The sequence below is a fragment of the Vanessa tameamea genome, chromosome 2 (genome assembly GCF_037043105.1).
Source record: "Vanessa tameamea isolate UH-Manoa-2023 chromosome 2, ilVanTame1 primary haplotype, whole genome shotgun sequence".
Classification (NCBI taxonomy): Eukaryota; Metazoa; Arthropoda; class Insecta; order Lepidoptera; family Nymphalidae; genus Vanessa; species Vanessa tameamea.
The window spans coordinates 5,132,239-5,160,004 of record NC_087310.1 but is presented as its reverse complement, the minus strand read 5'-3'; the positions used below and the strand labels follow the sequence as shown (position 1 = coordinate 5,160,004).

The 27,766-nt window shown below is 37.7% G+C and overlaps 1 protein-coding gene across 2 annotated transcripts; it reads left to right on the top strand.

The window, feature by feature from the left end:
- Positions 1-223: 223 nt before the first annotated feature.
- Utx (Utx histone demethylase) lies at positions 224-27,123 on the top strand. Of its 2 annotated transcripts, XM_026640829.2 has the most exons (12): positions 224-447; positions 624-729; positions 1,935-2,043; positions 2,494-2,602; positions 18,041-18,348; positions 19,542-19,767; positions 19,980-20,237; positions 21,410-21,656; positions 21,954-22,013; positions 22,134-22,248; positions 24,001-24,145; positions 24,223-27,123. In XM_026640829.2, exons 1-12 carry the CDS (start codon positions 383-385, stop codon positions 25,763-25,765), a joined length of 3,291 nt encoding a protein of 1,096 aa, XP_026496614.1. In that variant the 5' UTR covers positions 224-382; the 3' UTR covers positions 25,766-27,123. The 2 variants fall into 2 exon arrangements, with proteins under 2 accessions (XP_026496614.1, XP_064072338.1); XM_064216268.1 differs by lacking the exons at positions 224-447; positions 624-729; positions 1,935-2,043; positions 2,494-2,602 and adding an exon at positions 6,803-7,068.
- The last annotated feature ends 643 nt before the right edge of the window (positions 27,124-27,766 follow it).

Below are 27,766 nucleotides of genomic sequence, written 5' to 3'. Positions count from 1 at the left end.
TACTAATTTACTATTTGTTGTGTACTTGAACGATTTAAGCTGTCTTGATAATCATAATAATATTACTCACGTTTAAGACCTTGATAAACACAAAATGATATTCTTATTCTTTGTGTTTATGTTTGCTTGCATTAGTAGTTCCTTGGATTTAATATTAATTTATAATATAAAAAATGAAAATCGATACATCGGAATTTTCATACCGTTTAGCGAATCGTTCACGCATCGTTTAGGTCGGTGTCAGAAACTAGTACTACTTTAATTAAATGAAATTGACAATTTACTATGAAAAAACGATTTCCACTGTTAATTAAATTCATTGGTGAATAAAATATTTGTAATCGGCGTGTTATAAATGTTATAAAAACATTATTAAGCAAAAATGGATGAAAAAGAAGAGTTGCATCTAACCTCGCAAGAGCTACAAGTTTTGTCAGAGCTTGACAGGTATCATAAGTTGTTATTATTTTGTAATAACTTGAACTTTTGTTTTTAAGTAATTTGGCTTAGTTTTTATTCTTCTGTCTTTATTATATATTAATTATTCTGTTTACTTAAATAGTTAAATTAAAAATATAATATTTGAATATAATTAATTAATTATATCTATTTAAATTTTACAGTCGACAATTTGGTTTTCTTAAACTTCGTGGCAGTGAACATGGCAGAACCCGGGCACTGGTCCTTAAAGCTGTCAAATACTTGGAAGGAATGTTGGTACAAGTTAAGGTATTATCAGAATGTAAACTATACTTACAAATCACATATTTTCTGACATGTATATGTTTTTAGAAGAAGCAATAATTTTTAATTATGTTCCTGCTTTATCAGTAAAGTTATTTAGAAACTTCTAATAATACTCTGTAAAATGAGAGTTTAAGAAATAATTCTCAAGGAATATTGTTAAAAAGCTCTTAGGTTAGAGAGCTTTATCTCTCTATAGACTATTCCTATGAGAGTAGTTAAGATAAACAAATCTTTGATTCAAATATTCCATGTAATTTGCTAATAGCTGTGCTATATTATGCACTATAAACAGATCAATCAGTAACAATGAATATATAATCTATTCCAACCATAACAGGAATAAAGCCAAATAAACAAAATTTGACAGTAAATTAATGCAACATTATTAGTCGAGAGTTTGATTAATCTATGAAATTCACTATGTATTTTGAATGTCGACGAAACTGTTATCAGAATTTTGAAAGTAAAATTAATGTGGAAGTAAGTAGTTAAGTGCAATAGTGTTATATTTTTATAAATAAAGTCATATTAATCAAAAACTCTTAGTATGGTATGAAATACATAAATCTAAGGTTTGTTTATCTTTTTTCCTATTTCCATTGGAATAGGCTACTTACTTACAAAATTATATGACATTATTCCAATTAACTTCTTATACCTATTATCTACTTTAATTTATTTACAAAATTGTTATATAATAACCCCCAACACATTCAAAATGCAATTTTTTTAGAAATCCATAATTATACATATCTCAATTTTAGATCTTAAGTTATTTTAAATACACACCTAACCATCCTTACAAATCATATGCACAATATGTTTCTAATTTGAATTTTAACTTAATTTGAGCATTTTTTTGTATAAAGGATTCTTATTAAAAGTATAATGGTCACTTGACAGAATTTATAAAAATTTATTGATTTATTAATCTTTTGGAAATCAACAGATTTGACCAAATAAGTGTCATAATTTGACAATAATTGAAAAAGCAAGGAAAACATATAAAAATTTGAATTGAATTTCCCAACAAAAGAAAACGAAAGTAGGTTGACAAACAGAGTAGGAAAAGCTGTTTTATCTTTGCTAGATAGTTATAGTTAATACCAAATGAACATTTCAATTACAAAAGATTCTTTGATTTATTATAAAAAATATTGTAAATTAAATAATGTTTTTTTTTATAGGAGGAAGAGAGGGCTTGTTCCCCTGGAGCTAGAAGAGACATATGCATAGACCCTAAGACTTATTGCAAGTTGGGTCACTTCCATTTACTACTGGAAGATTATGCAAAAGGTAAACTCGAAAGATAAACTATTATTGATATGATAGTATTAATTTCATTAATAAATTATAACTAACAAGTATTGCTCCCAATTAAATATCAATTTTAGAATTATATTTTTTTTTTTTTTTTTTAATGATTATGTTTGCTGATGAACTGAAAAAATATCTTTAAAAAATCAGCATATTTCTAGAATCAAACAGACAAATACTGCGGACAAATAGTAGTTGTGTTTCCATATTTAAAAATTACAATTTAATAATTGTAATGTATCTATACTATTGGAACTTATCAGTTGTATGTATAATGAACATATAAAAGAGTTTTGCACTAATGTATAACAAAACAAAAATAGATGATATATTTCTAAAATGAAAAACTGTATTGCTATATTAATTTCAGCAAAATATAATTATGTAACTATAAATATGTCATAAGTAATGAACATTAATTTGTTACAGCAATGTCTGCTTATCAGAAATTTTATGCTTTGGAGCAAGATAATTGGAAAGATCCACTCTTCCTGTATGGACTGGGCCTGTGTTATTACCATTACAATGCCTTTGACTGGTTAGTGATATTTTTATATTTTATTTATATATGTTTGTTTTTTCATACGATTTCCATGTAAAGGAAAGTAATAGACTGTCATTGTCAGACTGCTGAGTTAATGTAGTTTGAGATATGTATATATGAGTTTGAATTCATCCGAGGCATGGAGGTTTCTCTTGAGAAATTATGAGTCAGTTTCAATACTGTTACTATAATAATGCGTTATTAAATCACAAATCAGTTACTCAATGAGTAGTATTGCATCCTAATTATTTGGACATATTAAACATATATATTCTATAAGGGTTTAAGTAAAAAAAGGAATAAGTACTATTTATATATAACAGAATATGTATGCTGTTTATGACTAGCAAACTATGCAGAAAATATAATGGAGCATTTGGTATATATATGCAAACATAGATTTATTCTTCATTCCCTTCCTCAAAGAGGGGAGAGGAATGGATAGTTGCTCGCATCTTTGAGCTCTGAAGTTTAGTTTTGCAGCATTGGATGTAAAGAAAATGATATGATACAGATGATATAGATTGAGGTGATTCGTTATTTTTTATGAGTAGGCAGCATTCTGGGCACGTACCCAGGTATTTTGTATACCTGGCCACCTGGACGTTTAGATCATAAAGTAGATGTGCGTGATAGGTCCCCGGTTCTATTGTCATTCGAAGGACGCTTCGGCTAGAAGGGCTAATTTTATCTAAGCATATAATCACTAATCACGTCCATCTATAGATCAATCGCGACGTTGAAGAAAATTGTCGGTCTGGGCGATTTCCAAGTAAACGCTGCCAAAACTATTTGAAATACAAGAAAATTTTGCCTGAAAAATTTGTAGATCTACAAAATGTTGAGCTTTTATTAATAACTGAGTTACAGTTTCCATTTGAATTAAATTGAAACTTATCATTTATTTATTATAGTTATGCTTACGGGAAAGTGCTTCCCTCATTGTCATCTGATGACAAGCAGTGACCATAGATAATGACGCTTTATTATAACAATTCGACTACGAGCTAGCGTATAAAGCCATATATATATTCCAAGATCATGGATTCAGAACACATTAAAAGATGTTGAGATTTCTGTTAATAGATTCCGGAAACAACCTCCAGAATGTTGGACGTGTTTACATTTCCATGCGTCGCAAAGCACACAAGCCTTGGTCCTGCCTGAACATCAACTCTTTCCGTTCGTGTTTTTTTTATTCAATTTGGCTATGTGCAATTAACTTTGGAAACTAAGATGTTACGTCTCCTGTTCCTGTGCTTACATTGGCTCACTTACCTTTCGAAAACAACACTATATAAGTCACTGCTTGGCGGTAGAATATATTATGAGTGAGACCCAGACTGGCTTGAACAAAGAACTTCCAACAAGTGAAGTTAGTACCGCGTCGGATTCGCCGTTTCGTGGGATTATGAGAATATAAATTAATTATTATACCGAATACAGAGGGTATATCTGTTTGTGCACTCACATGTGCAGTATAAAATGTTCGGAGTAGTTGTCGAAATGCCGCCGTGGCCGGAACCGGTTAGGGGGACATTATCATCACGATAGTGACGTCTTAATATTACTAAGCAAGTTTACTTGATTTTTACCACACATACATTATAAATAACAGTGTATAGGAAATTTTATTATTTAAACAATAATAATATTAATACATAAATTGACAGTTTAATACTAACATGAATATAAAATACACGCTTGTTACGTCAATAGTCTAAATTTAAAGCGGGTGAATGATGTTAATTTAAATAAATTGCTATATTACTCAGTCAGGTAAATACATTTTAACTTATTAAAACTGTTCGTAAATATGTTAATGATTTAATTTTAAATAAAAATAATTGGAATATCCATATTTTTAATTCAAGCGTGAGACACTTTTTCATAGGTATCAATAAACTATACCCTGTTATATCGATACCATGTTATTAGCTATATTTTAAATAACTGCGTGAGCCACAAAATCTGACCTGTGTGATACATGTATAATTCATTTGCACGAACCCTAGACTATTTCGCTGCTCTGTACTCCCCCATGTGCGTGGCGCGTATAACATATTATATATCCTTAATTGATTTTCCTTATATATAAATTATTTCGATTCTTGTCAATTAGATGTTTTACATCTACTGGGTGTCCTTTGACGGTCCCATTTTGTGAAGCTAGTAAACATATTGATGTCTACATTTGAGTAGGGAAGAGTAGGTTACATTTGATAAATATTGATAAAACGAAATTGATATAGTTTGATTAATTGTTTGTGCACTCACTTGTGCAGTATAAAGTATTACAGTCTGTAACAATGCAGTAGCATCGCAATTTTATTTTTATGTAAATCCAAATATAAATGTTATTCCTGAAATTAATAAAACGAGGAATGCATTTAAAAGGTAACGTTTTGCTAGACGATATACTATTAATCGATTTTCCCGAAGCAAATAACTATTTCTATTCTTTAATCGTAATTAAGGCCAAAATTGCCTATCATCGATCTGTACGGCTCGCCGGTATAATAATGTTAGTTTTGTATTGTTTTTAGAAGAAGTAGGTACCGATGATTTGGCCAGAGGAAAATCCACCTTGGTGTAGTATTAAACATTCTTAGTTTCTAGGGCCCATCGGGAAACACATGGTGTAAGTCGTTTACCTTAAGCACCTGGGTCTGTTGGAATTGGAATGGATTTTACATAATCCTAACTCTTATATACAGCAGTGATGTTACTTATTAACCTAGATTTTTCTACCAAATGTTGAATAATCGGCATATAACATGATTTGCACACGATGTGCAACACTAACCTCCCATGGTAATTTACCAAACACTACTCAAAATTAAACAAAACATTTGAGACCTGTATCTTCATTAAAATGGCTGCTATAATCTCAAAGATTTCGATTTCCTATATGATTATACCAGTTATAATTATAAGTAATGATTATTTTAATTTATGCAGGTCTGTTGCTGATTTTAGAATTGATTAAGTTTTAAAAATAGAAACACAAAAAGAATTTCTTCCAGATCTTTGATACATAATTTAATAATGGTTTAGTATTTTAATGATTTAATAATAATTTAAGAAACAATTACCTATAGATTTCAATTATTTTAAGATTTATGATTGTTATAAGTGACCACCTATCGCGTTAAAAGAGTATTTTGAGGGTGTAAATTATTGGCAATTGATTAACAAGTTTGACGCTCCTTTTTGAATAAAGGAATAAATTCAAAAACAATTTTACAAAGTTATAAAACAAAGTAAGTCTGTAAATGTCTCTTTTCTGGCCTTTTCTTATCTTGAGGAGAAAGCTTAGAGTTTTTCCACCGCTACACCATTGCGGGTGTGTCGTACACTTGTGTTACGATGTTTTCGTCCACTATTAAATGCGATAAATTACGTTATCGCTTTCCAAAATAAAAACAAAACTAAAACCGATCAACTTCTATTTTTTTTTAATTCAAATGTATTATGGAAAAAATATTAACTAAAGATGTTGTAACAGTAATCACATAACATCTTATCCTCAGCAAACATGTAACCTTTGATTGACGTTTACATTAAATACGTATTTTTGATGCAAAACATGCCATGTGCACAAAATTGGACATGACTTGAGTTTATCCAAAGAAAATTAATAATGCGCGATATAATTGACTACACACGTGATACCAAATTATGTAAAAATTGAATACAAAAAATACGGAAATAAAAATTATTCAAAATAAAATTATAATGTTTCTCTTTTTCATTTTATTATTAATATACTAGACGAATATAAAAATATAATTACTAGTTTTTGCTTCAACGTAATATGTTATTATTATTGTGTAGACAACATACAATAACTATAATTATCTTTGATAATTCATTCAAATCGATCAAATTTAATAGCATTTTTAGAAACCATTTAATATTATTAAAGCGAATATATATTTATAAAGTTCTAAGTTGTTTGGCAACAGACCGGATGGCTCGACAATTTAAACACATTTTGGTATAGGTACCTAAAAAAAGCATCTTGTATAGGATGTCGTGTAGAGATATTCGTCGCGATAGTATAATCTGTGTTCGTGATTCACCGGACGTAGGACGAGCTCGAACTGCGCGGAGCATAGGGAGCGGTAGGGTCTGCGCGGGCGGGGGCCCTGTCGGTAGGGCGCGGCGGGGTGCGCGGCGCGGGACGGTGCACGCTGCAGCGCGAGGTCGTCGCTCGCTCGCGCCGCGTTCAGCCAGTCGGGAGCGGGATGCGGTGACGTAAACTGCATTGGCGCGGGCCGTGAACGTAGTGTAGGACGGGACGTGTCGTGGTTGATGTTTTTATTTATCGAGTGCGTGCCTTGAACCATCCTGTGTGACTGTGCTTGTGCTGATTTTTCTGACGACATCCCCGCTCTTCACTACGTGGGCCACTGCGGCCATATCAATTCACCCTGGATCGGAGGATCCCCAAAATGGTGAGTACGGTCGAAGCTCCCGACCGTGGTTTGTTTACGTCGGCTGTCGTGCCGCCTCACTCTCTCAACCTGCCGCCCGTATCCCTATGTCGCGTTCGCACGCGATTTTATTTTATTTTGTTTTGTTTCCAAAATGTAGACACCTACATCGACGGCTCCGAACCTGGCTCCGTCGGGAGGTCGCGTTTTTTGTTTGTGTGCATGGTTAGTGTATTTTTTGTAGTGTTTTCGCAGGTAGTCAGTCGATCCTTCCCCTAATTTTGCAGCCAATTGCGAAAATGATAGTTGCGAGATCACGAAGGGGTGGCGAAGTTACGAGGGCGAGCGATGCGTGTGCGGCCCCGACTAGTAAATAATGAGCTCGCCGGCGCATAAAATGTAGGTCGGTGGAGTGTGGCCGCAAGTCGCAAGACTGCTGCACGCGATGCCAAACCTCGCCTCTCCCTCGTATAGCCGCTCGCGCTGCCACCAACTATGCAGCGCTAATGCATCCGCTTCGTGCTTCATTGTTAAAACATCACACGTCGGTGGGTATCATACAGCTATGCATAGTGCCCACTAACTTAACGGTGCTAAGGCACTATTTATTTTGTTTCTTAATCAATGTTTTACTACTACCCGTATATTTCTATGTTAAAGTATTATTTTTCTTAATGAAAGCATCTAGTGCAGTAACTAGATAATATATATGCTTAATGATTTGTTTCTTTGTTTGGTCAATTGTATTTTAAATTTCTTTTATGGCCTAATTAATGAATAGCATTTTTATTTGTCCGCCGTTATGCTCGAGTAAAAGTTGAGCGATGAACGGTGTCATAATTGTTACGTGTGTTCAGGAAAGTGAGTCATGTATCTACATAGCCGGTAGTTTCGCGCATTTTTGTCTGCACGTCATTGGTAGCCGGACCGGTAGTGTTTGCCTGAGGATATGATCGGAAATTTAATGAGCTGACCGATCACAATGAAATGTATAATTACTCAGATCCAAACTCTGGGAAAACCGTACGTCTAGTTAGACAACAGTTGAATTGTTAAGCGTTAGGTATTTTTCAAAATATATTATAAATACATCAGTCTCGTTATCGTTTTTTATCCACAAAAATTCTTGCTACTGTTTAAAAGAAAATCTTAAGATAAACGTAAAACAAGTTTTTAATTATTCAGAATTTTTATATCCTTCTGCAAAATGGCAAACTTGACATCGTATTGCGTTACGCATGTAAATTGTATCAATTACATAACGTGCGTATCTTTCGTATCGCTTGTTTTATCTGTGGATCAGTTGATTGTAACGAATCGTATACCATAACGGTATTACATTAGGTTCTCATCAAATAATCTCGACTAGTGACTCGCTTTTCAAGTTTTAAAAACTTGTTCCGGTCAGTCATTTAATTGAAAGAATGTTTGGAGAAGATTAAACTTTTTGTCATTTTATGAAAATTTGAGAATTACTCATACGATTCGGAAAACAAGCATTATCATTCATAAATTCAAAGCGACAGAAGTTATAGAGAATCGAGTCGAATAGAAATCGTAAACGTTTATTTTTTTCAAGGAATTATTTAATATATTAAGTCATTACTATTCGAGGTGTATTCATCCGCAGCGATTCTCATTGTAATTGTTCTTTGTTTAAGCGTATCATGTCAGGAACGGGATGTTTTTCTTGCATTACATAACTGGTTTAGCATTTATAGTGGCAGTTGCTTGCTATAATGTATAGTTCTTTGAGGAAATTGTGCGTTAGGAGTGGAAGCTATTATGGTTTAGAGCCTGCAGCTTGCGGCAGCACGTGCCAGGCAGGTGTTTGCCGGCTGCCACCACACCTGTCATCGCATCAGCTGCGTCTTGCAAAGTTATTTTGTTCTTAACATTACATCATAATAAGTACGATATATTTTCTATTAAGACTGCAAAATAACAAGCTTTTAAATGGCAACGAAGCATCTGTCTGTCACGGTGTGAGTTTCTATTTAAGAATTTCCAATCATTAGTATAATGACCTTTGAAGCCTTTAGTAGAAAAATGAAGTTATTGCGTTTCATGTAGGAGATAAAAGAAATGTAATAGCTATTAAAGAATCGTAACTATTTAAATATTCGAGTACTTTATCGCTCGTGGTAACAACCTAGCTAGATTACGTGCTCGTGACGGCTCAATAAAACCGTGTACATATTTCTATTCACACACTCTTCGTTATTAGTTTCGTAGTAAAAATGGAATTTGAATAGAAACATTTTGACAACATATCGATTTATATTTGAGTCTACTTAGCATTTAAACCCTAACATACCTAGTTTATTTATTTTAAAACTAGCGACTCGCCCCGGCTTCGCACGGATGCAATGCTGATACTAAATATAATGCCGAATGTCTTTATATACTATATATGTTGTTTTGCTTAAAATCGCTTCGTAAATAAGCCATTATTTCTCGTAAGAAGTGTATGAAATGGTTATTGTAGGTTATTCCTAAGAGATAGACATATACCATCGCGGACGTTTATTATTATAGATATTAGATTTCATGAAGAATATTAATCTGTAAATAAATACGTTCTGGAATTTATTTCAAATTGAAATGAAACTCTCAAAATGAATTATGTTTATGTTAGTATGCGATCTATAGATGCGTTTACAAAACAACATATTGTCTCATCTCCATTACTTGCTTTTGTTTTTATTCGAATTTATTACCGCCTCGATCGGGCATAAACTCGCTCGTGTCAAAGTTCTGAAAAGATGTTCCTGTGTTTTCGCAAATGGCCTGTTTTATGACGACCGGTTATTTGAGCCGCCCTCGACGCGTGCCGTGTTCGTTTTATGTGGGCGTACAATTAACTTGCAGATGCAATGGCACTGACCTTGTGCCATTTACCTTTCTTGAATTTTTAAACTCGTTTAATTTGAAAAGCTTTTATACCCCATAAAGTAATTAACGTTTTTCCTTTGTAACAAGTTCGGTATATATTTTCGTAAGATAATTAATCAACTGTATTTATGAACTAGTAAAGTAATAAAAATACTTTGCCTATATACTGTTTGTAGATATTATAATCGCCGCTTACGTCACAAAAGCAACGTTACCTATGTTAAACGTGAGATTGCGGGAATGGCTCGCCGACTTGAGCATAGTAACAAAATAGCGGGTCTAACCGGAATTTGTTAGCGATGAGGCGTTATCGTTTCGTTTTAACTTCATTTGAAACGTGTCTTCTGAATAAATAGATAAATAATATTTAGTAATGGATGACTGCAAAGGACTTATAATCGCGTTTCTAAACCTTAACCAAAGAGTGCATCTAAGTAAAGCAAGACATGCGGGTGGGGCACAGCACTACACAGACAGACCCCCCCCTTTCGCAGCGTGCGCCGCGTCACGTACGCATTGGCCCTTCTACATACAGGACCGTGTCAGAAAGGGGCAGCGCGCGCAACACTGTACCTCAATCGAATTGCCGACTAAGGGAGTACGCGTTATTAGCCATGCGTCCTCCCTACCCCCAAACCATCTTCGCCCTTTATCCCGCGTTTAGGGCTATGCGGCTCGTCGCAACGACCCCATACTCCGCAGTGGGGGCGACTTTTCGATTTTACAGTGGCTTCGTCCTGTTATAATTATAATGTTAGGAGCTCGAAATAGGTCAGAGCATTTAGTTATTCAAAAGAGGAATATACATTTGTCGCCCAGTCCCCGGTCGTCGACACTAACGGATCACTATTTATACCTGCGTAGTGCACCGGAACTCGCTCGCTGCAGTCGCTGCAAGCGTCTTCTCTCTGTCAATGACCTCTCAGCATTTGTACACTCGCTTCCTGCAACAAATATTGAACAAACGTAGCTGAGACTTAAATAATCTACTTAAATTCTCTTTGTTCTATTCGATTTGTTTGTATAAATATACGTACTACTCAACTGAGGTGACTTTTTAAATTTGAAAGTAATAATATGAGCTAGTAAATAAATGTACCTAACGTTCATGTGGGTTATGAAAGTTTTGAACGTGAAGCAATCTTTTGCCCTTCGTCTTTGTTTAGGTTGCGTCAACCGCCTACGTGTGTAGGGCCCGTCTCCTACGTATAACATGAACTGTGTCAAGCAGCTTGCCCTAGTTTTTATACTACGGCTCTTGTTTACACGTTCCGAACACGAGTGCGCTGTCTGTTGATAATGAGAACCTCGATTGCCAGAGTCGCGGTATTACATAAAAGAATATATTGTTAATTATTAAAATCCAATAGCACTATGTGACTTGTACGGAAATAATGACTAAATACTTTATAATTAACATGATAATCATAAAAATTTGTTCACTGAAAATATTAACAGATACTACGCTAATTTTACTAATTGCCTCTTAAAATGATCACCCACTTTAAAAAAATGAACGAACAAGGATCATTACGTCACAGTTGACATTTATGTAAGTTATCGCCGATACAGAGTGCGAAGTCGAGCTATCCGCGAGCGATGGCCGCGGTGGAATTTCCGCGAAAAAATCCGTACGTCACACGCCGCGTCACCGACCGGCGTAACGTGACGCCACAAGGCCGTATCCGCACCTCCTAGCTTACATGAGGCTCCTGTGATAATACTTATGTTTAATATTTTTTTTCAAAAATAAAAAACCCAGTTATCATAAAAATTAATATACGTACGAAATATACGAATTATTCTACGTAAAAAATTTCGTTTTCGTGATAAATTCATATAAATTCCATCGCATTTTTAACTATCATAATATGTAAGACCAACAGTTCGATGGAAAATGTAACTTGATGTGTGGGTATTTACTTGGGGTTTTCAAAGAAACTGATAAATAATGGAAAACGATCTAACGCGTCGTTGCAAGTTACCTTAATCTAATTTATATGAATTAAAAATATTAAACAACTTGCGATATCCATCTATTTGGCAACAGGGTTGTCTGTTTAAACTTGTTAAACATCAACAGTACCTGCTATTCTAAATATGAAGATTAAATTAATGTATCCTAATTAATGTGTCATCGTCAGGTGTTCTAGATTTTTCTGCACGCGAATTGTTTCTTATTAAAATTATGATTTACAGTGACTCATTGCGTTCTCATGGAACGTACGTAACGGGTTTCACGTTATCAACATTCTACACATAATTAAATTACAAGGAAAGGATGGTGTTCTCACGGATGTCGATCCGTACTAATGTCGTTGTCGTTGTCGTTGTCGTTGTCGTTGTCGTTGTCGTTGTCGTTGTCGTTGTCGTCATCTACAATAAGCATTAGAAAGCGTCCGGTGACCGCAAAAAAGGAGCAATGGAAAGGGCTCAGCTCCGTGTTCAAGACTTGCGACACAACGTTACGTCACTATTGAACGATAACCTCTCTCCGAGACCCGAGTCCCACGGCCCTATCAAATGCCCAACTAATACATATGGCCGCTTGTATGCGCGGGTTTCGTTCGCGTATGTATTGGTGCCCTCGCTATTGTCTGACAAAAAATCTATGACGTTGATGGCTTTAAATTTTCTCACAAAGGGTTCAACCCTTCTAAATCGTAATGTTAGGGATGGGGCAGAGTTTTTAATTATACTGAATGTAAATAAGTATTGGACTTGTTACGACACTTGTATGCCGTGAATTGTTGGGGTACTTCTCAAGGGCACTCTGTCGATTGTAATGTAATAATAGCGCAGAATGTTCTGCTTTTCGTGCTGGGGTAACTTCATTTTGCATAATCCGATGCGAGCTCTGGTAAACATTTGAAAGCTTTACCATCGAGCGATTTTACGACGTGTTTCAAATTTTTCTTTTAATCTTTATGATGTTCCAAGTTTAAAATCTAATTATCATGTTTATGTAGTTCAAGATCATGTATTATTTCATGTTCTTTATGGACGTAATAAAACAGCTGACGTTTGTTATTATATGGTTACTGTTGAACAATGGTTGTAAGTAGATCTTCGTAAGAGCTCGCAAACCAGTTCGTACTTGGTGTGTGTGCGTCCAATCTACAAATGGAACGGTTTCATATAGATGCATTTCGTATGCGTTTGTAGAAGCGCATAATGCAGCTGCGATGAGTGCGCGATCACTTCCTCATTACTCGGCCTCGGTGTGCCTACGCATTGTATGTGCTCATGTGTATAGCACTTGTACTGCTCCTATAGTAACACGGTATAAATAATTTATTGTGTAACTATTTATCTTGTTTCTGTATTATCCGATAATATTGTTCCTATAGTGATATTTATCACTTATTCCGTATATTCTGAATTTATTATCTGTTTGATAGAAATATAGAACCTAAATTATTTCTATAGATTTATTTGACCATGGGTTTTAATATCCATGGTGAACGCTGAGTTTAGTTCATTAAGTAACTTTCGTGTGACAAAAATAAATAGAGAAAACATACGAATGTTGTCCGTAAAAGTTATGTTTTTGAATCGACAAAAATTTCCCTCACAATTACTGTATTATTTGACAAGAGTATAAATATAATATATTATCTCATCGTACCTACAGTCGCTAGCTGTACAGGTTCCAAGTACCGTAACTATGGCCTCTACGTGCGCGACTGCAGTTGCCGGTGTCTAAACCGGATAAACGGCTTGTTTCTAATAGTTCCTTACTTTGTTGCTTAGATATTATTGATCTTAAAAACTTCGATACGTTCGATATCGCTTCAACGCTTATCAAAGAATGACATTTATTGTTATCTCATACTTTGACTGCAAGCATTTTTATTAATAAACTTTAGTGGTAAAGAATTCTTTATAGGTAACGATTGGAATTCTAAATTGAAGAAGAAATTGAATTTGTAAATGTTTGCTTTTAAATCGAATATCGAATGTTTCGTATCGAATACAGAATTATCTGGATTTAAAAAAGTAATAGACGCAAACATTTCTATAGTAAGTAGTAAGATAGTGATATTATTTAATGAATAAACATCAAAGATAAATTAGAATATCAACAGCTATGCCTATTATAAACATCGTATACGGGTCATGGGAATATGCAGTGTAAAATAACTGTTACTGGCGTTAGGAATCGCCGGTTTTATAATCTAAAATAGACATTGCATACGATACTGTAGCAAGTAGGTGTATTAGTGGTAGTTATCGAATCGAGTAGAAGTAGGTCAACTGGTATGACGGCAGCGATAAACGAGTCCGTTCATTATCAATATGTGCACTACGTGTTAACCGAAACGACTACAATATAAATCCACACTAATTAAGTAACGAAGTCCTGCCGTTACTGTATTCAATTAATTAATTTCGTTGAGAATAGTCTACATATTGTTGTGTATTATATTAGCAGAAACGAGTGTTTGTATTTCATTGTATAAATGCAGTTGCATTCAGTTGCCGTGGCACCAAGGTCGTGATGCAATGTAGTCAGGTGAATTGTAGGTTGATGTTGAATGCATCGTATGATTGCATCACATTTTACTCCGTCACGAGCACTAGACGACCAATTACAATGTGTGATTGAACTTGAATATTTTGTCAAGAAACCAGGACAACTTTGAAAAGAATACAGCGAAACTGTTCTATAAACATTGAACTTATTTCGTCGTGACCTGGCGGATCTCCGGCGACGGACCCTCTAGCCTCTAGTAAATAGGGAAATGGGTTATTATAACGCTTAAATAACACTTTTTCCCCTTCGTTAACTAAAGCGAAGTCGGCGTCGCCGTGGGAAAGTCTCGAGTGTTCGTAATGTTTCCGATCAGCGGATCACGTGGGGCGCACCTAGTACCTGACTTACTTCATTTATGTAAAGTGAGTGCGCTATGCGATGCTATGACGAACAACGATTGAACTATAAATAGCAGTCGATCCGTCCTTGAGCCGCCGCGAGTGCTCAGAACTGGGTCAGGCCGAACTGCCTCATGGCGTTGCCCTTCCTCTCGACCCGCACCGCCCCGCCCCCGCGTCTCCACACCAATTGCCCACAATAGAAATTAAATTGCCGCATTCCACACTTCATTATTTATTTTCCGCCTTTCTAGTTTCGACTTTAATAAACACCGACATCGATAGAATCTACCGCTTCGATTCGACCATAGTAAAATTTCTCCTATTACCAGCCAGGTGCTCATTCACATGCGTCGTACCGTACCGTATGGTTTATTTTACGAACGGTTTGAATAGCAACAACTTTAAAAATAATTTATAAATTGTATGAATAGTTTTGTATAAGTAATTTTGTTACCTGCTCTTGTTGATAATAATTCGTTCGTTCGCAGCTCTGAGCAGGTAGTGAGCCGGATTACAATCGTACCTCGATGTTGTACATATATTTTTCTGTCGGTTTGGATCATATTATTGCTCTCTTTGCAAATACCTTACAATTTGCAACTGTTTTAACTATACGGGTTTTCAAAAACTTAATTCTCTCTTTGCCTTTGATAAAATACGTATGAAATAATTTCATTGTTTAATATTCCGCTATGCTGATAGCGACATAAACATTAAACTAGACCTGGTAATCAATACGTATGCGGTACATTCGCTATTGAGTAAGAGGCGATGAAATATGCCTGGTTATTCGTTCGCGTTACTCAGATTCTAAGCCGTAACCACTTGTTTTATGTAAATATTTAACATAGTACATTCTATGATTCAGAAATACTTTAAATTCTTCATAACGAAACAACAATTTTATTTATAATGTTGGTTTAATATAGATTTTATGATGAAGTTTATTACTGGCTTTTCAAAGAATCTCATACTATTTTTTTCATTTCGTTTTTTTGTTAAATGCAGTGAGCGAACACGAAGCGATATTTGTCGTAAAACTACTAAGTCTCACTAAAGCGACGACGAATGCGTTACGATATGTTTAATCTTTATATCTATTGCACAGGTGTGACCGTAACTTTACAAGTTACCAACTTGACGCAGCTTCGCTTTGTCGCATAAGTGTGAACTAAGTTTTATACTTTGTTATATTTGAACATGTTATTTCAGTATTTTTATTATTGATTGCAAAGGTTATTCAGTTAACAGCGTGTCTGTTATCATTTAGTGGGTGGGGTGCGAATAAACTTGTGATATCAGTTACCACGTAGTCTTTGTGTTCATTCCCTATTGAAATAACTTTGTTTAATTTAATAAAAATACAAAATGATTCAAAACATAGTAACGTACAAGTATTCAGTATTACTCGTGTGTGTCGTATTCTTATATAATAAATGGTTTAGTAAAATAATTTCAAAATGAGAATATTTAAATTAAACAAGTAGGTACGTTTGGATAAAAGTATTCAAACTGTTCGATAGTCTGAACTACTTAGAAAGTATTTCAACCATTTAGATGTTGATATTTCAAAAGATTAAAAATTACAGTGTTTCATATTTTTAGTCTCTAAAAAACAGAATTATGTCACAATACATTTTGATAAATACCTACGTTTTATTTAAAGGTTCCATTCTTGCGAACTTTCTAACAACAGAAAACATTTTTTGATTCAATTTGTAATTATTTTTTTCTGGATTTGTTTAGTTGATTTTAATTCAAGGTTATAAATAATAAGTTATATAAATTGTATTGATTTACGTAACTTTTTCAAAAAGGTGTTCATTTATTTTGTTACGATTGTATAGAGAGTACGTATCACTTATTCAGAGTGGAAAATTGCTTGTAGTATGTAGGAAAGTATACTTTTGAATATTGCGTGATAGTAAACAATCATAATGCCGCACTCAGTAGAACAATGAATGCGAATGCTGAGAGGAACGTACATTGTATGTTGACCATCGCTGCGGGCGACGCAGTGGGTGAAAGCTTTCTTCGATTCGCCGCAACTTCACGCGCGTGCGTGTGTGTGTGTGTGTGTGTGTAATCGACATTTAATTTTAGTGTTCGGCATCGGGGTGAACACCGGACGCCACCTGTCTCGCTCCTTTGTTTCGGCTCGCAAATGTCAGCGGAGGTCATCTAAATAAAGGCGTTATATACGCGTCCGATTCGGGTTGCGATCACTGTCTAGACGTTGCGTTGCATCGTCCGATCGATTGCACGAACGAACCTCAGACGGTCATCGACCCCGCGGGAGCATCGGTGACGTTACGCTCTGGTGATGCGCTCTTCAATAACCTTACGGATGTTACGGACGCGTCAATTCTTACTTCTGCCACTTGCGTTACGCTTCACAAACTAATGCCCGCATTCCGTAATCTTTCTCTATGCCTCGAATGAGATCTACAAAAACCGAACAATTTTTTTCCTTAACAATTCTATTCCATTGAATCTTTAAATAGTTGTATATAATGTTACAGCTTTTTCTACGTGAAATTAAAGCCACGGGTCTTAAGGCCCGAATTCATAATATTTAGTGAATCGAAAAATGTAATGCAATCTGTCTTGCAGCTTTACAAATCCGACCGGTTTAGAATTTGGTACGGCTAGGTGGAATAACAAAAAACATTTCAATGCGTGAGCTAAAGACATTTTTAAATAATGAATTGAAATGAAAAAAATATTAGAGACGACCACTGAGCCCGCTGCTATATCTACACAAAGCTTCGTATTTATGACGGTCTTTGCACTTTAGTTTTTACTTTACTCGTAATGTGTCTACCGACCTTCGGGAACGGTCAAATTTAGCTAAATGACATTGCCCTCATCATAATATTTGGAAACAATAAATCTGAAAGAATGGCACGTTGTTGGCAATTGTTAGCGGCTTTTGCTTCTGAAGATTTATTTCCGTTCTTTAGAAATATACTTAAAAATTTATTTTTCGTTTGAAGTATATATTTTGAGGGTCGTAAACGGTAACGACTAGTCGTGCTTTTATTATTCAAAATGAAACGTTTTTTTGACACCTTCATGCTTCATAGAACCATTTAAGTTGTAGATACTTATCTTCTTTTAGAACGGTCATTAAAACATTTTACTTTCATAAATATTTATTTATAAAAGATACGAGGACGTATCAATGTTGATTTTGGGTGGTGATGATTTTCCACAATAGGGCGACGAAGGCGCTGCAGATGGCGCTGTACGTGGCGCCGGGCTTCTCTCGGGCGGCGGACGCGCACCTCCGCCTCGCTCTCATGTTCAAAGCGAGGCGACACTGGGGTGCTGCGGCGGTGCACTTCAGGCGAGCGAGGCTGGCCCCCCACCAGGACGCCACGTTCACGCGTCTCGAGCTCAGTTTCCATGCGGCCCATCTCCTCGAGGCCAGAGGGCTTCGGAAAGCGGCAAGGGATGCATACGAGAGGCTCCTCAAAGAACCGCAGCTGTCGTCTATGTTGAAAGCGGATGTGTGTCGTCAGCTGGGTAAGAATATTTTATTATTAATCAATACTACATATGCGTCCGAGGCCCGTCTATTAACTGTTAACAGGAAATATAGTTGGATAGCTATTATGATTGCGAATACATGCGAAACCCGTCCTGATAGTGGTCTCACCATTACCCTCATTTTCGCTTCCGTTGTTATTCTATAGGGATGTTTACCTGGTCCGGACTCTTGTGAATAATTCCACATAAAGGTCGGTGTGAATAAACAGGTTACACGCGTTTTAAGAATGTATAATATGGAAGTATAGCACAGATGGAAAATGAGTGGGTCTAAAAACTAGTCTCAGTTCTCAGATCTCGCGAGCAATTTCGCAATGAAATTGATCGGAAACGAAAGTTCAATTAATCTTAGCAACGAATAAATTAAATATTAATTGCACTGCAATGATTTTAATTGTACGATAGTAAATTTTGTTAATTGGACGTTAAGTATTTTATTTAAGTTATATTTGTTTTGATAAGAGTATCAATTTAATAATCCTTATAGAGTTGAATAAAAACTTATAAGTAACGCTTTCTGAGACTTCGCTTGTTCATCGAACACGGTGAAACGTTTGGTGTCATGGCCTTACCAATCTTATTTGAATATATATTATTATTAGTAAAGCAGAGGATGAACCTGGTGGTAAGCTGTCACCTTTTCCTATAGACACTGAAGGTATAGAAAGATCAACTGTGGTATTTATCGAACATAAGCAAAACATTACTCTTACAAATGAGGTTTAAAAAGATTTTAATTCGTGATTAAAATTAAATAAAAAATAATACATGTTCAATATTCGTATGAGGTAAAACTCACATACTGGTCGGACATGGGTTTTGCTATCACTAGTTCCTTCCTCATATGTTGTTAATTGGAAAAAAAAGTGTGGTTTTTACTTGAACTGGTCGCGGTGATTAACACTTTCTATCGCTGTGTTCCTTTTTGAACGTTCAAGTAAATCCGTCTAGAAATATGAATGCTAGGGACAAAATATCCTAAATACAAGATATGTGGGCAAGAGTCCAACTTCATCGATTATTGTATTCTAGGTAAATTTACCCTATGATACAGGAAGAATAGTCGCCATTAAATATATTCATGATTACATAATTTAAATAAAACCAGTGACGTGTTTTATGTTAAACAGTACGTCATGTAAAACATGGTTTGATATTAAAAATGATAGGTTGGATGTATCATCGATGTGCCTCGCTGGGGGAGCCGGCGGCCCGCGCTCGGGCCGCTATCTGGTGCCTGCAACGCGCGGTCGTTGCGGAGCCGGAGTCGGGGGCGGGACTGTATCTGCTCGGTAGATGTTTCGCCGCCCAGGGAAAGGTGCACGACGCCTTCATCGCTTATAGGAACTCGGTTGAAAAGTCGGAGGGCAATGCGGACACCTGGTGTTCGATTGGGTTAGTTCATATTAGACAAAAGCAATATTTAGTATTTACTTAACGTTATTTTATTATTTACATTAAACTAAGCATCTAAGAATAAAAAGCTTGTTTCAATCAGATGTACTAAATTACTTAAGAAATTTAAAATAACGTATAAAAGTACTCAATCTAAATTAAAATATATATTTAAATGGCAACAAGTACGATAACGGAGACCGCACTTCCAGCGTTCTATACCAGCAGCAGAACCAACCGATGGACGCGCTGCAAGCGTACATCTGCGCGGTGCAGCTCGACAAGGGCCACTCGGCCGCGTGGACGAACCTCGGCAGCCTGTACGAGAGCTGCTCGATGGCTCGCGACGCCTTCGCGTGCTACAACAACGGCGGCGCGCGCGCCACGCTCGCCAGCGCGCCGCTGCGCCAGCGTCTCGCCTTCCTGCGCGCGCACCTCGCGCACGCGCCCGTGCCCTCCGTCACCGGCAAGTGAGTACTAGCCCTTGCGCAGCTACAGGACAGCCGCTACGTTCTGGAATGCTTTGGTGGAGGACTGGCTCAGGTTGATTGGACTGGATCCAATGGCTATATCAGGGTTGGCAGCGCATTGGCGGGAGTGTATACCCATAAGGTGTCCCATTTGTCCGATTGCTTGTTTTATTTTTTTAAATAAAATTATAAAGCAAATGTTAAAATATCACCCGGGATTTAGGGTTTTTCTTTTAAATAAAGTGCGACTGAGCTGTATTACATAATCAATGAACTTTTTCGAATAGTTTAGACATAATCGTTTGGGCGAAACTAAAATACAAAGTTAAATAAATGAACGTACTATAATCCTATAACGTAAAGAACAATTTTTCATTACTTAACATAATGACATTGGAAAGTTGAGTTAATTATCATAAAATTAATGATTCCTTTAAAAAATCAACAAAGGTGAAGTGTAATTATATATAATTAATGCGTTATCCGTTCCATTATACTTCGAAATCAGCCGATGAATATGTAATTATTTCAAGTCAAGCGATGCATACCAGTATTAACATTTGTATATATAAATAGTTTATAATTTTAATTTGGATACTGAAATAAAACGAATTAAAGATTTCTTTACTTATTCGACGATTATCTCTTGTTTGAAGCAACTGGTTTTTTTCTCATACATAAAAAAGCCGCGAGTACGTTATCGTAGCGGTTTATTTTAATTACTTCATTCCCATGCAAATTATCTGTACGATAAGTAAATTGTTATAAAATCACCATAATATTAACAGAAATTGATTCTTCCTAGATATAGTAATCACACTAATTATACCATTCGGTATGTATATCGTTATTCGATTAAGTTTTCTAAAATCTACACTGTAAAGTCTATATTGCATTGGCACGTTTCGTACGAAATGAGCTATGTTACAAGCTGATACGATAACTTCTATGCATAATGAGATAGTGTAGAGGTCAACGTGTACACGAGTCAGAAACGCCGAAATATTATAAAATTATTTTTAGCTTATTTTAATTATTAAAATAAGAAAACGGACATAAATGAGTCGAGTTGTTGGTATTTCAGAACTATCGGTATTATATGTATAAAGGGAAAAATAAATTTATTAAGTTTTATATCCGAATAAATATTATGTCACACTAATTCACCACAGACGTCGTTCGCTGCCGTCGATCGAGGAAGCCTGGAATTTGCCCATTTCGGCGGAGATGTCGTCCCGCGCTCCGAAGGCGGCTCCCCCTCCGTACCCGGGCGCGGGGGCCTCGACGCCCTCGACGCCGGCGACGGGCGCGGGGCCCGCGGCGCCTAAGCGCGACGAGCCGACGCCCCTCACTCACCACCAGCTGCAGACGCTGCAGTACCTGCAAAGGAATTCGCACAACCTTTCGCCGCAACAGCAAGTACATCGATAGATTGTATACGGATTCTAGATTGTAGTATATGTATGGTCTATATCTTTCGAAAATTATGTTTTAACGAATTAGGAGATATGCTAACTATGATAATTGAAAAACACACACACACACACACACACATGTATGTCATCTAATCATTTCCTACTAATCACGAGCGTAAAAAAAGTACCGTATAAAGTCTGTGAAAACTTGTTATAATAATTATGTATATTTTATCTCATTACACTCACACGTTCAAGGATGGATATTCTCTAATTGCTGACTAGTACGATTTGGTTCCAGGCGCTGATGCAACAGCTGCTCTCGCAGTACCGCCTGTCTCAAGCGGCGAGAGCGCGTGCGGTTTGTATTCACACTCCCTTATCCAAAATGGCGGCAGGTTTAGGCTTCACGAGTAACATAACGAGCTCGTTTTAAGTTTTGCCTTATTTAGACAGCTATTAATATCTGTTTTGCATGCAGGTGGCGAAAAACGAAGGTAACTGCGCCAGCGGCGATAGTGCAGAGTCGCTCGCAGAAGATTTATTGAAGAAATTCTCAGATTCACAGCCTGACATTAAGAAAGAACCTACTACCAGTAAGTAAAGTAAATAATAAGAACATAAGGAAATCGACACGTTCTTTCGACCATAAGAAATTGATCTCATGCTAAGTCTGTTTATAATAACTTAGTTTTTGTATATAATAATAAAATATGAATACTTCAAAATACTAATTTAGGGATAATCGCGTCACAAACGATGACGACGACGACGACTATCAATATTTTGCCTTAAGACGGTTAAGATATGATAATATTTTCATTCAATGAAATTTAAATATAGTTTGATAATATTTTATGATATCTTTATAGTGTATAACGGGCCTAAAATGCTAATATCTATATATTTACTTCAACTTAGTAGTTAATATAATAATCAGCCTGTAAATTTCCCACTGCTGGGCTAAGGCCTCCTCTCCCGTTGAGGAGAAGGTATGGAGCATATTCCACCACGCTGCTCCAATGCGGGTTGGTGGAATACACATGTGGCAGAATTTCGTTAAAATTAGACACATGCAGGTTTCCTCACGATGTTTTCCTTCACCGCCGAGCACGAGATGAATTATAAACACAAATTAAGCACATGAAAATTCAGTGGTGCCTGCCTGGGTTTGAACCCGAAATCATCGGTTAAGATGCACGCGTTCTAACCACTGGGCCATCTCGGCTCTTAGTAGTTAAACATGATATTAATTTCGACAAAGGTTTTTGAGTCAAATTTGAGTGGCATAGATATATTTTATAATAATAGTGTGTAAAACGTGCTTAAACACATATATATTTATTCCCTACAAGTTAAGAAGAGTAAAACATGATCAATTTCGACAAAGTTTTCGTACAGTCAACAATGCTCACTTACAGTATAAGTCAGTACACTAATAGTATAAATCTTTACATAGCAATAATTTTTCCTAATATTAGTTGGAACCTTATTCCGAAATAATTTTAATATAATAAATTATAAAGGTACATGTTTGATGTACTTTACTGTGTTCCTATATCAAATTAAAGTATTTATCACTTGCGCTTGTGATTTCACAAAAATCACATTTAATTATTTTGAATCTATTTAATCGCATTTTATATAAAATTTATAGATTTTGTATACAAACTTACCAATAAACATACTAAGTGACACATATATATAAATGGCGTTATTCTAAGCACCCAGAATATTCCTCCTTAATATTGTTTCAATAATCTTTGATTGTTATAATATTAACAAAATATTTATGTTAATATTCAACATATTTGACTTTTCGATAAATATAGTTATGAATTTATTATATATGTATTAGTTCCAATTCTCGTACACCGAACTTGTAGAACACTATATATATACTGAAGTATCTATTTCACAATAAGTTTACCTTTCATTTTATCCAGGTCAAATTTACAAACATTATGACTAACTCAGTTAGGTTATTGTTCAAATAATATTAATATATATTGTATGAACAAATATATAATATAAATATTTTTGTAACAATATATAACCTTATTATAAAAACTAGTAATAAATGTCTTCGTTTGATTAAGTACTTGAATGATAGATTGTCACCTAAGTCATTTTTATACTGTCAAAGGACAAGTCTATAAACATATGGAAATTATTAGTAAATTTATTGTAATATTCTTGTAGAATTAACAATACAAAAAATATCAAAACTGTAATTTTATATACTTTATGTAATATCCTAGTAAATTTTGATACCGAGAGATAGTTGAGAGAAAACATTGACCTGAAAACTGAATATACGATATCAGACTAGAACTGTTTTTCTGCAGAAAGCCCTCTCAGCGTCAATAACAGCGACGCCGTGCTGGGCGGACGACAGCCCGTCGTCAAACTGGAGCCGCTCAAGACCGATCCTCTCAAGCCCGTGTCCTTCCACATCGGCATGAGCGCCAAGCAGATAATGGACTCGTGCAAGTGAGTATATAACATATTTGATTTACCACCAATAATTTTCGAGAATCAAAACGAGCCGCGCCACATTGTGTCCACAGAGATAACGCAGGTCCGCCAACGTCGTGGTCGGTGCTGGGCGACGGCTGCGGGCCGCCCGAGCCGCCCGGCGTGCCGCCCCCGCGCCTGTCCGCCGAGCAGCTGGCGCCGCCCGCGCCCTTCGTCTACGTCGAGTCCAAGCGCGACGCCTTCTCGCCGCAGCTGCAGGACTTCTGCCTCAAGCACCCGATTGCCGTCGTGCGCGGCCTCACCGCTGCGCTCAAGCTCGACCTCGGCCTCTTCTCGACCAAGACGCTCGTCGAGGCGTGGCCCGACCACGCGGTCGAGGTGCGCACGCAGCTCATGCAGTCGGCCGACGAGAACTGGGACGCCAGCGGACGCAGGCGCGTGTGGGCGTGTGCATCGCACCGCTCGCACACGACAGTGCGCAAGTACGCGCAGTACCAGGCGGGATCCTTCCAGGACTCCCTACGTGAGGAGCGCGAACGAGGAGCGGCGCCGGCGCACTCGGCCGGCGCGCTGTCGGACTCGGATGGGCGGGAGTCGGGTTCGGGGCCTGCCAAGCGTCGCCGCACCGCCCGCATGCTGCGCTTCGGGACCAACGTCGATCTCTCCGATGAGCGCAAGTGGCGCCCGCAGCTCACCGAGTTGCAAAAGCTGCCGGCTTTCGCGCGCGTCGCCTCCGCTGCGAACATGCTCTCGCACGTCGGCCACGTGATCCTCGGCATGAACACCGTCCAGCTGTACATGAAGGTGCCGGGCAGTCGGACGCCCGGTCACCAGGAGAACAATAATTTCTGCTCGATCAATATCAACATCGGACCCGGCGACTGCGAGTGGTTCGGCGTGCCCGATGCCTACTGGGGAGGCGTGCGCGAGCTGTGCGACCGCCACGGTCTGTCGTACTTGCACGGCTCGTGGTGGCCCGACCCAGACGAGCTCCGCGCACACGGAGTACCCGTATATCGATTCACGCAGCGGCCCGGCGACCTCGTGTGGGTGAACGCGGGATGCGTGCACTGGGTGCAGGCCACCGGCTGGTGCAACAACATCGCCTGGAACGTCGGCCCGCTGACCGCTCGCCAGTACTCGCTCGCCCTCGAGCGCTACGAGTGGAACAAGGTGCAGAACTTCAAGTCGATCGTCCCGATGGTGCACCTGACGTGGAACCTGGCGCGCAACATCCGCGTGTCGGACCCGCGCCTGCACCGCGCCATGCGCACGTGCCTGCTGCAGACGCTGCGCGCCGCGGCCGGCACGCTGCAGACGGTGCGCGCGCGCGGCGTGCCCGTGCGCTTCCACGGCCGCGCGCGCGGCGAGGCGTCGCACTACTGCGGCGCGTGCGAGCGCGAGGTGTGGCACGCGCTGCTGGTGCGCGAGCACGAGCGCCGCCACGTCGTGCACTGCCTGGCCTGCGCGCGCCGCGCCAGCCCCACGCTGCAGGGCTTCCTGTGTCTGGAGGAACACCACGTGGAGGAGCTGTCGCTGGTGTACGACGCCTTCACGCTGCACCGGCCGGCGCCGCCGCTGCACGCGCCGGCCGCGCTGCCGCCCACGCCCACGCCCACGCCTACGCCCGACTGAGGCCCGCCGGCGCCGCGTCCGGGGCTGCGCTTTCCGTTCCCTCCGACGGCAGATAGCCGAAGCGACGACGACGACGGACGCGCGATCGACGAACGGGATGCTGTCGGGGTCGTAGCGAAAATTCTGTCCGAGTGATGTCGACGTACCTGTTTGTTTAGTTTTGTGTGAGAGTGGTATGGTATCTTCATTTGTCTACGTGACGCTTTATTTTGTTTATCGGGATTTTCTAGTTTCTTATGTAAATGTCGTTCCGCGTTCGTGAGTATAGGAATGGGAGTCGACAGATGTGGATGTTCGACTCTCACTCCATCATTAATACCGATATAGTCGCTAGCTAGTTTTCTGTAAATTTGTATGAGAAATTGACGTTTTCGACCAACTGTAATAAAATTAATTTAAGTTATGATAAAAATCGCGATCTATTTTTAATACACGGCGTGTGAGTATAAAATTGTAGTTCGATACGAATATTGTCGTGATAAAACTAATTTTTTAATCGTTAAATTTACAGTTTACAAACTCTTCGATCACTTTTGTAATTGTGAGAGATATTGATAAAGTGAAGTCAATTTTTCGGCGACAATTAGCCGGCGGTAGCGTATTAATAGTATTTGGCGGCGGCCTTCAAAACACTTAGTCGATAAGTTCAGATGTTTAGCTAAGGAAAGTACGGGGTCGATGAACGATGGTCGGTCCGTTTTGGTCTCAAGTGCTCAGGTGTTCACCACAATAAATGTGTTATTTTTGTATAGAAGGATATTTTATTTATTTTTGTCACACTATGATTTTAGTTTTTGATTCCTAGTATAATGTTCATAGCGAATAGTAGTTGGTAAGCGAAGGCACGGAATGAGGCTCTGCGTTTTAGGAGGGTCTGGTGAATAGTGCTGCTATGTCCCAAAGAATGTTGTACTCGTAGGCAATTTGCTAAATGAAAGTGGACGAAATTGCAATTCACGTCAGCTGTTTGCATTGGGATCTAATTGTAAAATTAATTTATTCAAATATAAACACGATTAAATGAAATTGTTTTTATTTGAATTGTAACGAATGTTAGGCATAATTATTGTTTGGCTCAGCGTAAAATTAGGCGATGGTTAGGCAAAGGTCGGCAGTGTCGCCGCGCTCTCGGCTCTGGCCGTTGGTTATTTCTCTCGAAGTTTTATTCATATGTTAGTGGGATTCCGTTGAGTGTATTATTTTCTAGAGTCGAGAGTTGCGGTCGCAGTTGAGATGTGGAAGTGTTGGACTTGTATAGTGAATATTGTAACTTATAAGTAATAATAACATCACTGCCATTTACGACCTTACTGTTTATACTGTAATATTAAATTTTTATTAAACATGTAAAATACGAACTTGTCTTTTTATTTTTAATATACCTCCTTAGTTTTTCACCGTCTTATATAATACAAATTATTTTATCGGATATTGTACATAACAAGAACATTTAAACTTGATTTATATAAAGAGTTTGTTAAAACAATGTCTTAAACTACCATACCAATTGAAGGAGGAACAACGTAAAGAATCGACTAATTATAATAAAATTCTACACGACAGAGACTACCATTCTCAACATTTAGTGTACACTTTGTACTCAAATACAAAGTGTAGAGAAATAGAATTACTCTAATAATAATCCGATGGGATGACAAATCCAACATGTCTGGAAGAGTATAGGTGCAGGACCATCGGCTTTATGTTTCCCAAGGTATGGCAGAGCAAACACATTCAACTTCCAGACTTCGGGCTGCTTTTGAGAGATTCTTTACATAAAGATCAATGATTGGGATCCAAACTATACACACTAATATGCTTTAATTTCTTCTGAATCTGTTTCACAAACTTCGTCTCTGTTTTACATAATTGACGAGAGCTTCATTTGTTTTTTTGAAGCCACAAGAATTACTTATCAATACTTGAACGACTACTTATTTCTTATTGCATCGTCGATTCAAAAGATTTAAATTGTCAATATTGTTTGTCTTCAAGTTTTAT

Excerpts from the sequence above, each read along its gene's own strand:
- Utx (XM_026640829.2), top strand. The coding sequence starts at position 383 with ATGGATGAAAAAGAAGAGTTGCATCTAACCTCGCAAGAGCTACAAGTT. Across the intron at positions 448-623 it reads GTTTTGTCAGAGCTTGACAG|TCGACAATTTGGTTTTCTTA; the intron begins GTATCATAAGTT and ends TAAATTTTACAG. Across the intron at positions 2,044-2,493 it reads ACTGGAAGATTATGCAAAAG|CAATGTCTGCTTATCAGAAA; the intron begins GTAAACTCGAAA and ends AATTTGTTACAG.